General features: G+C 32.9%; 1 protein-coding gene across 2 annotated transcripts in view; it reads left to right on the forward strand.

Annotated features, from left to right (window-relative positions):
* Nucleotides 1-13,833: 13,833 nt before the first annotated feature.
* Epp (Ecdysteroid phosphate phosphatase) overlaps nt 13,834-16,228 on the forward strand; it is an 8,400-nt gene continuing 6,005 nt past the window's right edge. For both annotated transcript variants that reach the window (XR_001848719.1, XM_017626666.1), the window contains exons 1-4: nt 13,834-14,591; nt 14,772-15,102; nt 15,226-15,736; nt 15,870-16,036. Coding sequence is in view for 1 of the 2 variants with exons in the window: in XM_017626666.1 (XP_017482155.1) it covers nt 14,331-14,591; nt 14,772-15,102; nt 15,226-15,736; nt 15,870-16,036 (1,270 nt within the window). In the remaining variant the exon portion in view is untranslated. The remainder of the gene's footprint in view (nt 14,592-14,771; nt 15,103-15,225; nt 15,737-15,869; nt 16,037-16,228) is intronic.

Here is a 16,228-nt window from a genome sequence, read left to right on the forward strand (position 1 = left end):
CATTTATAAAAGCGTTGTATATTAAAAAGTTTTTTTTTATATTATTTTCCATATTTAAAATGCTTCCATTTAAACATTTTTCTGGAAAAACAGTTTTTTATTCGGAATTGCTTGTTTACGAAACATTTGGCATAAGTTGAAATCATATACCTGGAAAGGTACCAAAATATGTATGCAATACTTCTACATATCGTCGTTTAAAGTACAAAACCGCACATCAAGAAAATGCAAAACCTCGTATGTGAGGTTGCCTAAATTTTATAGGAGAGAGTAAAACTTGTCCTAATCACAGTATACAGTAATCCAGATAGACAAAACAAAAAATTTAAATATGCTTATTTGACAATTTATTTGAATGTGTTGGTTGATAATTTTTCACAGTTGTCGTTTTCGTTGACGACAATATCAATATTTTCTTATAGTGAAAAATATTTTCAAGTCACATAAAATAAAATAACGAGAAAAACAAAATTTCAAGCAAATCACGCGTGTAGCGTAAGTGATTATGACCGGATGCAGTTCCTACATAAGTCACACCGTGTTCCGAACACAACTTTCAGTGAATAATGGTGGGCTGACTGGAAAATTTAGGAGGTAGAACAAGTACTTACTTAGCTTAAAGGTAGAACTCTCTCATTTTCAAGTAAACCACTCTTATAGGAGATACCTTAATAGCTTTAATAAAATATGTACACAAAATTATATCTCCACGTTCGAACAAATGCACGAAATTTTTATGTATTTGTCCAGCCGCTTATTCTCATTTGCAAGGAGATAATGCATGAGTTAATGCAAATAAAGACGGTTTATGCAGATAAGCGAGCCAGTTTGTCAACCGTATAAAATGTTTGTATGTACATATATACATATATGCATACATACATATTTATCAAAATATTCAGAATGGCGAGTTGAATTGTCTCTTTGTAAACACTTTAACTCGAACAAAATTGAGATATTTCAACGAAAGTCAGGGCCGAAGTTAGTTAGTTTTTGTATTATTACTATTTTTTACGAATTTTGCTCTTCAAATTTACATGCCAAATATATGAACAAATATTTGTGGGTACTTTTGNATTTGAATGTGTTGGTTGATAATTTTTCACAGTTGTCGTTTTCGTTGACGACAATATCAATATTTTCTTATAGTGAAAAATATTTTCAAGTCACATAAAATAAAATAACGAGAAAAACAAAATTTCAAGCAAATCACGCGTGTAGCGTAAGTGATTATGACCGGATGCAGTTCCTACATAAGTCACACCGTGTTCCGAACACAACTTTCAGTGAATAATGGTGGGCTGACTGGAAAATTTAGGAGGTAGAACAAGTACTTACTTAGCTTAAAGGTAGAACTCTCTCATTTTCAAGTAAACCACTCTTATAGGAGATACCTTAATAGCTTTAATAAAATATGTACACAAAATTATATCTCCACGTTCGAACAAATGCACGAAATTTTTATGTATTTGTCCAGCCGCTTATTCTCATTTGCAAGGAGATAATGCATGAGTTAATGCAAATAAAGACGGTTTATGCAGATAAGCGAGCCAGTTTGTCAACCGTATAAAATGTTTGTATGTACATATATACATATATGCATACATACATATTTATCAAAATATTCAGAATGGCGAGTTGAATTGTCTCTTTGTAAACACTTTAACTCGAACAAAATTGAGATATTTCAACGAAAGTCAGGGCCGAAGTTAGTTAGTTTTTGTATTATTACTATTTTTTACGAATTTTGCTCTTCAAATTTACATGCCAAATATATGAACAAATATTTGTGGGTACTTTTGCACCAGTCGTTGCCTATGGGTTAATGACAAAAAAATCCTATACATGCACAGTATTTCATGTATTAATTTTCAAATAAGCATACTGTCAATGGTTGGTTTACTGTATACTGTGGTCCTNTTGTGGTCCTAATTAAAAACGGCTTTGCTCTTCAAATTTACATGCCAAATATATGAACAAATATTTGTGGGTACTTTTGCACCAGTCGTTGCCTATGGGTTAATGACAAAAAAATCCTATACATGCACAGTATTTCATGTATTAATTTTCAAATAAGCATACTGTCAATGGTTGGTTTACTGTATACTGTGGTCCTAATTAAAAACGGCTGTCTCTTTTAAACTTAATTATCTCTTCTCCTTATGACTAAGTATCAACATTTTGTTATAAATGGCTAAGGGCTTGATGGCAGGAGCTTCCGGTGATCAAATCTCTTTTTTGGCACAAATTTCAATTTCGAGGTTTTGCGTAACCACGATACGCGCTTTCGTACTTTAAACGACGATATACATATTGGCGCTTACACAATATTTTAGTGTTTGGCCCAGCTTCTCCTCCGATATGTGACGTGCGTGATTTTGTCACACAAAGTAAACGACAGATTTACGCCGACTCCGAACGGCAATTGTTTTTTTATGAGAAGCTGTTTCCATGACAGAATACACTCGTAGGGTTACTATTACCAACAGAAAGGCAACCGCTATTGGAAACAACTTTTTTGTTTTTTATATTTTGATGTTGGTGGGAAACTCGGCTTGAACTCGGGCTCTGCGTAATGCTCTACAGCAGCCGCCACTACTTTTACATATATTGCTGGTATATTCACTCCGAACATCGGAGTGTATATATGTAATATAAAAAAGAATGAGATGAAAATGTACCTAAAATTCAGGAGCAAATAAAAAAAATACTGGCAAGTTTTCACAATAGTTATTTTTTTTGTTATTTATTTAAGTTATTTTTTATAAAAATGTAGCTAATTCGTTAACAAAAGCCGTATCCGGGTTTCAAACCTTGTGCAATATTTACATTTATTCGTAAAAATTGTAATTCGATTTTCTAGAAGGATTTTGGTTATGCAGTTTTGGAGTCCACTGAATTCCAACAGAATAAAGTGCCAGTTTCAAGTGGTTAACAATTTTCCTTTTAGAATTTTTTTGGCGTAGGTGTCGCGGTTTACTTCCATATAAAACTAAATTGTGTTTACTCATTATATAAAAGCAAATTGGACAACATATTTCTAAAAAAAAAAACGGCAATTTTTGGCCGTTTGAAACTTTATATGCGCTAGAATTGAACGAGTTGTAGTTTTAGGCATTTAATGAATGGAAAATTTTGTATATCGTCACATTTACATGTCGGAATGTTCGATATCGTATAGATTTTTCTGAATATCGATATTTCATCGCACGATAATCGATTTTTTTAATAGATATTCCAATGTCGATATGTCGAAGACATCGATACTTTACCCGCAATATCGATATTTAAGTTGAAATTTATTTTTCATCTACAAAGAAGTGTATGGAAAAATACTAAAGTAGGTTTAATGAACAGCTGTGTGATTTATTTAGCTCTTAAGTTTGATAAACCGTTCGTTTTAGTCCTCAGTAAATATACAAGATGGAAATAACACAATTAGTTGAGTTGATAAGCAGGTCTAATATTCTATTCAATTGGGAGTAGGATTTTCAACATCGATTTTTCCGATATCGATATTGTTCGCCCCGATATATCGCCATATCGATTTTAAATGCAATGAATATCGAACATTCCTATTTACATGTAGGGCTGCAGCTGAGTGTGCAAAGACGCTTGATACAATTGGATGCGGCCAAGAGGGGTCCGGGTTCAATTACCACCAGATGGCGGAACATAAAATTAAATTTTTTTCTTCTTAACTACGAAAAGACATCTGTGCACTTCACAGCCACATATTTTATAACGTATATACTCAAATTTAAAACGAGTTGGGTTGGTGCTCTTTCATATGCGTTTTTTTTTAATTTAGCACGTTTTTTTTAATTCTAAAATTTTTTTCCCTCAGTGTATCTCAGCTGACGATTCAAAAACGCCCTATCTCGTCACATTTTCAATACATTTTCAGTTGATATAGAGCATTTTTGAACCGAATTCTGAGATACTGAGTTCTTCACCAAATTCTGGGTTTTAATGTAAAAAGCAGAACAAATTATCTGAAATATACTTTATTATGGTTTTTTTTTTTTTTTTAAGGTTGCAGAACCACTTTTATCAACATTTTAAAATTTTAGTTGTTCCATTAATGATCCAAACAACGCATACGGTACATAAAGGCTGCGTTTCTTTATACATTCCGGATAATCCCATTTCACAGCCGGATAAAACAGAGTGCGTTTAAAATATACGTTAACCTATCATCAGGAACGTTCTAAAGAAATAGGCTGCATTTCTTTATTCATTCTGAACGTTTGGAATAAACTTTTTTGTTTATTTATTCTTTAGAACGTTCCTGATGATACGTTGACGAATATTTCAATCGTATTCTGTTTATTCCGGCTGTGGAATGGGATTATCCGGAATGTATAAAGAAACGCAGCCTAAGTAAACAAAAAAGTTTATTCCAAACGTCCAGAATGAATAAAGAAATGCAGCCAAAGAGAAAGAAACGCACAATCGATTCATATGGCTCACACTTGCGAACTTGCACACAAAAGAGTATCAGCCATTCTCCCAATTTCACATTCGCCATTTTCCCTGCGAATTCGGCTCCAAGTCAAATTTTTGATGCTTCAAATCACAAAACCTTGATTTGAATCCGTTTGCTTTGTTGTCAGTGAAATGAAAAGTAAATGCAAGAGGGTTTAAATTATTCTTACATATAAAAAGAAATGTTGATCATGGTCACACATACTTTATAAGGAAGAAAATGCACAACACCGTCAGCAAAAAAACAATATTAGAAATCAACTCGGTTTTCTAACGTCATGAGATTCGCTCCCTGAACTACTAAAGTTTAATGGACTATAAAACTGTATACCCAAAATTTTTCAAAAAAATCTGATTAAAAAGTTTGAAATTTTTGGGCGATTTTGGTAAAATTTTTTGAATTTTTATAATTTTTGTACAAACGTTGAAATGTGGATTTATATAGTGCGTGTTATATAATGTGCTAGAATTTTATAAAAAAATACTAAACATCAAATAAACAAAAGTAATGTAGACAAAACTGGTCAAAATAAAAAGATTCTATTATTTCTTGTATATAAATTCGGCTTGAATTCTTAGATATGCCATTTGGACAGCTAGTTATTTATTGAAATTTTAGTGTCTTTAAGTAATAAGGAATTTGCTGATGATGCCTTACTAAAAGCATACATCACCCAAACCGAAAGAACAATTTCAACTACAGCAGTTAGTCAGATATTGATATTTGTAAAATTGGGGGCACACTAATCAGTTTCACGGGAAATCTTTAAAATCACATAGTGAAATTTGAAATGTGAAACTGGGAGTACGGCTGTATATCTGCGGTTATAAGCAATAAGCGCCTAAGTTGACTTAAGAAAGAATTGGGTCATATATGCTATCGCTTTCTGCAACTACTATTCCATGTATATGTGAAACTCCCATCTCGTGAGCTAGGGTACTTAAAAAGTTATAGGTGAAAATATTTTGGTTTCCCCTTAAGGTTAACATTACAATCCAATCGTTTATTCTCGAATTCAGCTTTGTCGACATAGGCGATTATCGCTTATGATGCATTAGGGTCTGAAAGAGTTAAATATTAAAAATCGCTGTTTTTGTATTTCTACAAACTACCGTTACATGGGAAGCTAGCGTGGTTATTGTCCGATTTTGCCCATATTTATTCAGCCACTGAGACCACTAAAGCCAAATAAATTTTAGTCAACAGATTTTTAATTTTAATATATTACCAAATATACAACTAAAACTTCCTCGAGCTAACAAAGTGCTACATAATTTTGAAAATAGCTAAAAAAGAGCTAGGAGCTAAAGCCCAGTTTTCGTAGCTAAATAGAAAAGTAAAGAGCTAAAGCTAGCTCCAAGAGCACCAAAATGGCAACACTGCATGTGATATTTTAAGCAATTCTTTTCCGTGGTTGGCCATTGGTTTCTTACGGTTTATATATATTATTAACTTTATTTGTTGTTTTGTGGTGATTCCAAGAATGCCGCCAATTTTTAATATATTCTTTGGAAGATTAATTAGTATTAGAAATATTTGTATAGCATATCCACCCAAGTAGGTGCATTGCCTGGCCTTGTAATGCTGAGCACTGCCAGAGTCGGCCTATCTAGCGTCACAAAATTTCATAGATGGATCAAAATGCTTCGACTAAAGTGCATTGAAAATGCACAAGATGTAAGGTTGCATAAGATGAACAAAATATCATTGTCCAAAAAAAAAAATTTCAACTCACGCACTTCTGCCAAGTTTTGTAAACAGTAAGAATTCGTAGCCCAAGTACTTAACTGGACTCATTAAGAAGTGTGCACGTATGTATTACTTTATACAAAAACTCCAGCGAATATTTGACAAGAAGCCTAACGACAAAATTTTTTCCATCGCTAACCTCATGATACAAAAATTTAAATACCTTTATCATGATTCCGACCCATGGTGAAATAAATATAAGGTGATGTCACTTACATAACCTCGGTTTTTCTACATGCCAATTGCGGCCATGCATTTTGGGGTAGTAGAAAAAGGGGGAAAAAATTAGGATTATTTCTACTACTTTTTGGGTACTATTTCCAATACATACATACATCAGTGGACCCCACACCGGTTTTTTCTGTAAACCAGTGTAATTACAGTTTCATTTTTTCGCTCAAAAGAAATTATTATTACTTAATATTTATTTTTTCGATCAAATATATTGATTTTAATAATTATTATTCAAATATATTTTTCTACCTTAAAATTATTATTTTTAAAACTTAAAGGCCACACGGTCCTACCACACACATATGATTGTTAAAACTTAAAAAATACAGTTTATTTTCCGTCTTTCAATTATTCATATTAAAACCAATTAAATTATACCGTTGTCTTGGTTCAATTATTCTTAAATTCTACTAAAAATGACATATTAGCCCGTATGGAATTTTATTATTTTATTCTTGTGTGTTTTCCTTAAGTTCTGAAGTACATGTATATGCGTACTTAGTTTTTAAATATCTTAACGAAAATAAAGGTCGTAATAAAATTTCCTTTAAAGTTAACATTTTAAAATTACATTTCTGAATTCTATCAGTTTTATTATAAAACCATCCGAGGCACTGCTCCAATAATCAGTTGGGATTATACAGTATATATTTTACCAAAAATTTACTTACAAAATCACAGTTATTGGAAATTATAGCTTAAATTTTTTATTGAATTTGAAACGAAAAGTCAAAGCAAAAGCGAAACCAAGAAACAGTTACTACGTTTATACGTAACCTATTTGCAAATAAAAATGATTTGCAAAGACCTAACTACCTTTTTATTCGATGGCGAAAAATTCTTTTTTAATATGACCGTCGAAAATGAAAATAAAATTAAAAATGGCAACGTTTTGATTATTAAAAGGCAAAAGATGACCATCGAATAAGAAAATAAACCTAAGAATGGCGGCGCCTTGCACTTATTTGCAAATAGTATCACTAATCAATACTTATTTGCGCGATTTAGTTATTTGCAAGTAAAAAATGAACTCAGCGTTTATACAGCAAAGTTTACCATTTTGCAAATTGTTATTTGCAAATAATACGTGCGAACAAACGTAGTAAGTGATACCTACGCATACTTTTTCACAAAATTGTCTGCTCCGTTTTTTGTTCCATTTTGCCCAGAAATGAAACTGGAATGAATAGAGAAGGCATTACTGTAACGCTGGTACGCCGAAATTGCCAAAATTACAACAACAACCCCCTAAGTGACAACACATTATTATTTCACCATGGTTCCGACCTATCGGAAAGAAAATGTCAAACTTTGAAATAGAAATCTTTTGAACATTTTAAAGAATAGAAAATTCATAAAACTTGTTGGAAAGTTACGATATCGATACGAAAATTGGCGTTACCTGGTTACAGAATCTCTCTCCCTTCAAGTTTCTGGTGCAGAAAAGGGCTGGTAAATATTGAAAATGTCATTTTAAAATTTTATCCTTGAAATTTCGCAATATTTGTGTTTGTAAAGATTATATGTTAAGGGCTTATATAAACTCAATGACGGTCTCGAATTTGTCAGCTTAAAAGTTACCTATTCGTCCTTGTGATACCAAAAAATTAAAATTTTTTAAATTCTAAAGAAATTCCCTATTGCATTTGTTACCCATATTNTAAAGATTATATGTTAAGGGCTTATATAAACTCAATGACGGTCTCGAATTTGTCAGCTTAAAAGTTACCTATTCGTCCTTGTGATACCAAAAAATTAAAATTTTTTAAATTCTAAAGAAATTCCCTATTGCATTTGTTACCCATATTTTTATTCTACATTGCGTTAAATTTTTTTTTAATAACTTTTGGAATTAATATCTTTGAAATTCCAAAGTCCTTAAAAATAAATCCTGCGGTCAGAGAGAAAAAATAAAAACGCCACTTTAAATAAAAAATTAGGTTTCAAACCCATTTATTTGTTATTTATTTCATGGTAGGAGAGCTTCTCAAACAATATAGAAGCAATTTTTTCGATTCAAGTTGTTGAATGTCTAAATCCCGCCATCCCGAAAATCCCGGGATCGGAAAAAGCCGAAAAATTAACATCCCTTCTTGCCACCTCTTTACTTTTAGGTAACCATATGTAACTTGGATTTTTGATTAAAAACATCATTGGAGCGGTTGTCGAGCATTTTTGTAAATAAAAAATTTGCAGTTTTTTTATATTTTTTTTTTTACACAAGAATATGTCTTTTAAATGGCTTAAACTTACTTAAGTATCTACTCAAGAATTATTATATTAATTAAAATTTATATATGTAAAACTATATTTGAACTAGTGCGGGCGGCCAACGAGACTAAAAACGGAATGAGCACTTACTAAATATTAATCTAAAGCTGAATTTCAACTAGCCACTAAATTACAACATTTTTAATGAGAATGAAAAAATACCTGTGCCATATTCAGTATTAGAGTCCGACCGATTAATCGGCCGATGCCGGGGCTAGTATAGGCCAAAAGAATCGGCATCGGCCGTTTTTGACCGATTCTTGAATGAGGCTATGTTATTTAGTTATTTGATTATGTTTTTCTTTTGTTATTATAAAAGCATTTGTTCTCGAAATGAATCTAATCCAGGATTTAATCAGCGGAAGCATCTTCTGATTAAATCCTGAATATAATGGCATTTTAATAACAAATTCTTTTATAAATTCATATGATAATAAAAGAAAAACAATCAAATAACTAGATAAAAATAGCTCATTCAAGAATCGGCCAAAAACGGCCGATTCCGATTTTTTTGGCCGATACCAGCCTCAGCATCGGCCAATTGATCGGTCGGACTCTATTCAGTATAACGGCAAATTTAAATTCATTTTTTATGCAAAATCCACGTTTTTGAAAAAAATTGCAACAATACTTAACGTGCAGTAAGCGTTTTGTTAAGCTTTAAAATTACAACTAACGAATCTGAGCATGACATCTATATCGAAACGCAGGACGAATTCGACATCAAAAATGCTTTGAATGTAGTGATTATTTCAAATGTCACTCTTAACAACTGTTTAAATATGTCTTACTCCAATATCCTAGCCCATATAAAACGTCGATTTTCCATTATTTCTACCAGTTTTGGCTGTTTTGCTGGACTGGAACAATTTCACCTGTTTTCTGTTAGAGTACGTTCAGCAATTCTCACTATCCCCTACTAGGTGAATTCTTATAGATTTCCAAGGCGATCTTCTATACTATTCACAATTGCACTAAGAACTTTTTCTCTGTATCTCTTATCGATATTGTAGCAAAATAACTGTTGACTCTGCTGATAGCGTGAGATTTCGCCACTTGCTTAAAAAATTCTACTTTTTGAAACATGCACATAATATAGGCAAGAAATTTTATGTATAAAGAAAACTTCAAATCCTAACACATAACTAAGCGGAAAGGTTAAAATTGGAAGGGAAACAAATCTACTTATAATCAAACACAATACAAAGATATCGTTATGAATTTTTTACACAACATAACATAAACACACGGCCATTCCTGCATACTAAACTCATAAAAACATTGTTTGATTACAGCGTCATTTCAACAAGCGAGCGATGTGTTTTACATTATTTGTGTAGTGCAATTTATATCGCTAGCTTAAAGTGAAAAGTGGCTAATTCCATGTTTACAAATTCTACAAGAGGAAACAAAAGTTATTCTAGCCATTTTCTTCAATTAATTTGCAAGACTTTGTTTGAATGCAACATTTTGGGCGTTTAAAGCAAAACAAAACTATAAGAATCCGAGAGTTTAGATATTATGTAGAAGATTTTTTATTACTTTGGCCTTATACAATTCCTTGTGCCTCTTTTGGACTTAGCAAACTAGTAGCATTATTAATTTTGGAAATGATGCATTTTTAATTGCTCTTGCCTTTTATATTACAATATGAGTTTTCACAAAAGGTGGACTTAGCAACTTTTCACTCTAAGTTAGCGAAATGTAGATTTTTAATGTTGAATGTGTTTAGTAATGCTCACAAAATATAATTTATAATTATGTACACCATTTTTATACATTTATATCTACTACACCGTGCTACAAAAACCAAAAATTTTCAAAACACACGAAAAAAATCAATATAATCACAAAACTAGGAGCCAAATATAGTATAACTGCGTTTTTTTTATAAAAAAATATTTTAAACAAAAAAATTACAAACCGATACGGTATCGTTGTAAAGGCGATTACCCCCTTTCTTCTGGTATGCATATTTGTATACTTCATATATAAAAATTTGAGAAAAAACATTTAAAGTCAAAAAATACTTTTTTTTAAAAAAAAATGTTTTAAACAAAAAAATTACAAACCGATTTTTAAAAAAATGTTATCGTTGTAAAGGATACCAGAAAACTTATACGATCCGAAACCCAAAAATTTCTATTACACAGTGTACAGTATACACATATGTATATAAACTCCTGCCCCCTGCCTGAAAGGCTGGCTACGCCCCACAGTGGTTCGGATAGCAGATCTACTTAATGGTACTTGGAATACATTCCTGACAATACATTCAAATAGAAATTGCATTTATTAAAGCAATGAACACAATGGAAGCAAAAAAAAAGGTAAGTCAACACCGTTTATTTCAGAACTCTATTTTAAAAACTGAAATGTAACTTAAAAGATTGCTAATTGAACTCACAAATCTTTGAATATTTGCAAATTGACTTTATTAACCAAAAACTGCACTTATTCCACTATAGATTCAGCGGTCATAACGCAATTTATGTCCACATTGGTATAAGCGAATGTATACTGAAAATTCGTCGTTTTGATCAATTAAAAAAATAAACTAAAGAGTAGGAAAAGTAAAGGCCGCCGAAGGCCGTTATAAAACCACTTGCATTACTCTTTACACCTTCGCAAATGCAGGGGGGCAAGTTCGATAACCAAGTCTAACCAATTGGCTTAGATATTTGCATTTTAGTGACGGTATGTCAAATCTCCAAATTCGAAAGTAATTATTAACAGGAACAACAAAAAAAGCCAAAAATCAGCAAAAAGCCCCAGGTACTTTAAACTTGCACTTCATTTTACTAAAGTTGTATGGACTAGAAAACTGCACACTCAATATCTTTCTAAGAAACCTAATTAAAGACATCGAAATTTTTGCGAAAGTTTGTTGAGTTTTTTTTTCAAATATTGCACAAAGTTTGATACCTGGATTTACACAATTTCTTTGATAATGAACAAATTACATTTTTATGAAACAAGTAATTAAGATTATATAGATAATAAAAAAATAGTCAAATGTCAATATGTGGGTGTCGCATAATTATGATGCGGACTATTTTTATTAGAGAATTAGCTGTTCTATTAAATTATTTTAAAATGTACTAAGTCATTTTATTATTGTGAACTGAAAATAAAAATCAAAACATAAAGCGACATATTTTTATTAAACTTTTAACAAATTTGTAATCGTTTTAAGTATAATCTCTACAAAAATTTTCATATGTGAAGGTTTAAGATTTTTTAAATATTTTGTTTGCCATGTTGGTGCCGCCATTTTGAATTTTGGTAAATGACTTTAGATTCGTAATCAGCAACCCAGAAAATCCCCCAGATACCTAGTTTCATAGAAATTACCGATTTTTTTTTTAATCTTCGTCCGCCATATTGGATCTGCGAGTTTGAATTTTTGATAAGTGACTACAGATTCGTAATCAGCGACCCAAAAATCCCCTAAATAAGAAGTGGTGTAAAAATCCATTAAAGAGTATTTGTTTAAATAGCTTCGNACATTTTCAACACTTATTCGTCCTGGTGCACCCAAAAATTAAATTTTGTTTGTATTCTACAGAAGTTTTCCTTTTAATTGATACCCATATTGTTATTCTACAATGCACCGAATCTTTTGAATAATTTTTTTATTCAATCATATTCTAGAAAGTTCAAAGTCCTTTAAAAAAAATTCTGACGTCAGAGAGAAAAACTAAAAATGCAGTTTTACTACATTTGGTCCCCTGTTTTGTAAATACATATATTGATTTTTTCGTGTGTAAAATTTTCTGTCGCGCGGTGCTTTATGCGGATACATACATATCTGTGGACTTTTGACAAAACAACCTCTGTGCTTTCTGTNCGCCCTTGTATACAAAGCAATTAAAGTACTTCTTTTAGAGCGCATACATGGCTGCATAATAATGATTCCAGTATCTTCATTTATGTACAGTATCGGTCATATCTATAGCACGCCATTTCAAAGTGATATTGTGTGCCACTTATGTTTATTTATTTATTTTTNAAACAACCTCTGTGCTTTCTGTAGGTTGGAATTTAAAGTAAATTATAAGGAGCTTCCATTTAAACATTTCAAATTTTTATTTAACTTTCATTAAGATAGAATCTTGAACTACTCCAATTATTGACTAAACATAAAAATATCATTCGAGAACTCAATGAATTACTGCTTTGGAGAGAAAATGACTTCACTCAAAAGTCAAAAGTCCACAGATATGTATGTATGTATAAACCTACATATCGCTCATTTACAACTCAGTTACAACTAAAAATAAAGGAATTTAACAAGTGAAGCGTTATAGGAGTGTACTCGTACCCAAAACTATTAAAAGTTTTAGAAAACTTCCACTGGCATTGCATTTTCTTACACAAAAAACTTGAAAAATATTGGAAAATGAGAGAGCAAAATGTGATAGAGCTGCAAATTTATGGTGAAAAAATTTTTACCAGCGAAAACTTGCAAGTTAGAATATCAGCTGATCACAAACATATGTATGTTCGTGAATAAACAAAAGAAAATACGGCCTTTTTGAATTATTGATTGCAAATTATATTACCAATTCTAATATACAACGAAATATAAATAAAATTTATTAAAGCACAAGGTTTGTTGAGTTTATTTTTAGAATACCAAATGAAAATTCGTTCGATCAGCACTTTCGACTACAGTCGAAGATCGAATGCAACTCCTAATAGAGGCCATAAATTTCGAATCTTTATTGTTTTTCTATTGGCACAAAGTGCTAGCTCAAAATTTGGATCATATATGACTTCCGAGTCTTTTCGATTGCTGAGTATTAGGCCTTATGGACCCAAATGGGGGAAATTAGCTTATGGTTACAGAAGATATGTAACAAAGTAATTGACGAAGACTTGCGTGCCGCTTGCGCTTTTCTCTCAACGTGTTTACCGCTGGTAAACCCAACTGAAAGTTGAAATTTAAAAACTAATTAATAAATTTAAGTAAAACCTGTGGATAATTAACAATAAACTACTTTTTTCGAAATAACTAATTTTCAAGTAAAACCTGTGCAACAGTTATTATTTTACACCCTGTATATTATAAAATATTAATACTTACCTGGAAAAAGGAGTACAAAAGAAGTACAAAATTAAGAAAGGTGTACATTTCCAGATATTTTTTTTTGGAGCACAAGGGAATACATTGCAATTAAAAGTAGTACGTTTACTCCCTAACCTATCTCGGGAGCCAGTTCGAAAACTTTTCAAGAACGCCCAACTTCAGAATTTTATTGAAGGCCCTAATTCAAAATTTTATTGAAAAACACCCTATCTGAGAATTTAGTTGAAGAAGGCCCTATCTGAGAATTCGGCTCAAAAACGCCTTACCTCAAACGAAAATACATTGAAAATAAGCTGAGAACTGGCTGCCGTGATAGGGGTCGCCTTCCACGCAGCCATCGATATGCTGCTGGATAGTTTTGTCTGAGGAATACGGGTACACACCTGTTCTCTTCTCACGCGGAATTTTTAACCAATATGAGGAATGATATAAGGAGTGATTCTGCGTCATTAGCAAAAAAATTCCATTTTTTGAGTTCGGACAGTATTTTAGTAAATGAACGATATATCCTTGAATACAAATGTACATACATATGTACATAAGGTATGTACATACGTATATATTTGCATATTTGCTTATATTCCAGCTATATCTTTGGAGCCGCACGTTAAATCGTTGCATCTGACTCTAGCATATCAGTTTCCGCAGAATCAGTTTAATGCACTTAAAAGCTTAGTGGAATCGCTAGATGCGTCCTGTGCATCCAACTGGGAGCTGCGTCTGTATTCTCGCGACCCTCGGCTAGCCACTAAACAAGTACATTGTTTCATTCATTTGTAATTGTTGCTGTTTGCCCCATTCTTATGATTACAGCAATATTTTTTAATTGGCAATTTCTCTTTTATTTCGTTTACCTCTTTGCTTACTTTTCTACATACACATACAAACGTCCTATCTTTGGTGTTGTTTTCTTGCTTGTGCGATGCGCTGGGGTAGGTGCACAAAGTGGTGTATCCCCACAGTCCACATGAAATCGATGAACTGGAGTTGCGCATCGGCGATTACATTTATTTGAATACAGATGCAGTCGACAACTCGTGCGATGGCTGGGCCGAGGGTATTTCATGGCTAACCGGCAGCTCCGGACATTTACCTGTAAATTACACGGAACGAACTGCCGAGTCAGATGCGTGGACATTGCATCGTATTGTGCAGTTATCCAAATCGATGACACCATCACTAATATCTGCCGACGAAATTGATATTGTTGACGGGCGGAGCATTTCCACTGAACCTGAGGAGCAGCAAAGGGATTTGCATCATCAAAGTAGGTGAAGCAGTATTTTCTTACATGCACATGCATAATAAACTTACCTAAATTAAATATTTAATTTTAATGAAAAGCTTTATTAATTTTTTCCAATTTCTGGCATTTCTTGCACGGCGTTAGTTGGTATTCCTCACGAACTAATTGACGGCTCGGCATTTAATGAGGACTCTGAAAATAGCGTGGAAAAATATTTACGTAAAACTCTGCAACCTTGCTTGGATTTGCCATTACTGCAAAGTGTGAACAGCCAAACAACTCATAATAGCAGCCATCAGTCACAATCTCAACAGGCTAGTCAGCATACAGTGCAACAGCAGATCAAACAGCAAGATACGCCGAGTTTAGAAATGAATGTGCCAGATGTGGCTAAACGGTTAGGGGACATGGACATAATGGTGGAACCGATGGGTGTTGCAGCACCAAATGCTGATGACACGCTCAGTATGGATTCGGAGCGTTCACACGAGGCTGCGAGCCTTGAAGTAGCACCGGTAAAATGTCGTCGGATATACATAATGCGACATGGAGAGCGTGTGGATTTCACTTTTGGCACTTGGATACCATATTGTTTCGATGAATTTGGCAACTACGTACGCAAGGACTTAAATATGCCCAAGCAATTGCCCCGAAGGTGAAATTCCGATCTTTATATTCATTCGACTTAACTTATTTTGCTTCATTTAAGTATATACCCGAGCTCATCTTTGGTGTCTTGCGTCTTGATTTTATTCCGTAAATGTTTTTAATTTACATATCTTTTTTAGGCAAAGATGTCCTGAAGGCTGGCAAAACGACTCGCCACTTACGAATATCGGTCTCTATCAAGCAAAATTGACTGGAGAAGCGTTACTTGAATCCAATGTCTGCATCGATCATGTTTATTGTTCTCCAGCCTATCGTTGCGTACAGACCTGCATGAGCACACTAGAAGGTGGGAAGATATTTTAGGGCCTCAACCGAGTAATGCCCAAATGGCAGTATCCATTTCAAATACTTCACCTCATCACATTTTTGGTCACAAATTCGGGGCCAGTTTTTCAGTGCCAGTTTAAACATAGATTGCGTAAACTGTGTTTATCTTTAACAGCTGGCTGACATTCCATTGGCTAATCTTAGTTTAAAC

This window comes from Rhagoletis zephyria, unplaced genomic scaffold (assembly GCF_001687245.7).
Source record: "Rhagoletis zephyria isolate East Lansing unplaced genomic scaffold, Rhagoletis_zephyria_1.1 Rzeph_scaffold_04732, whole genome shotgun sequence".
In the NCBI taxonomy this organism is placed as follows: domain Eukaryota; kingdom Metazoa; phylum Arthropoda; class Insecta; order Diptera; family Tephritidae; genus Rhagoletis; species Rhagoletis zephyria.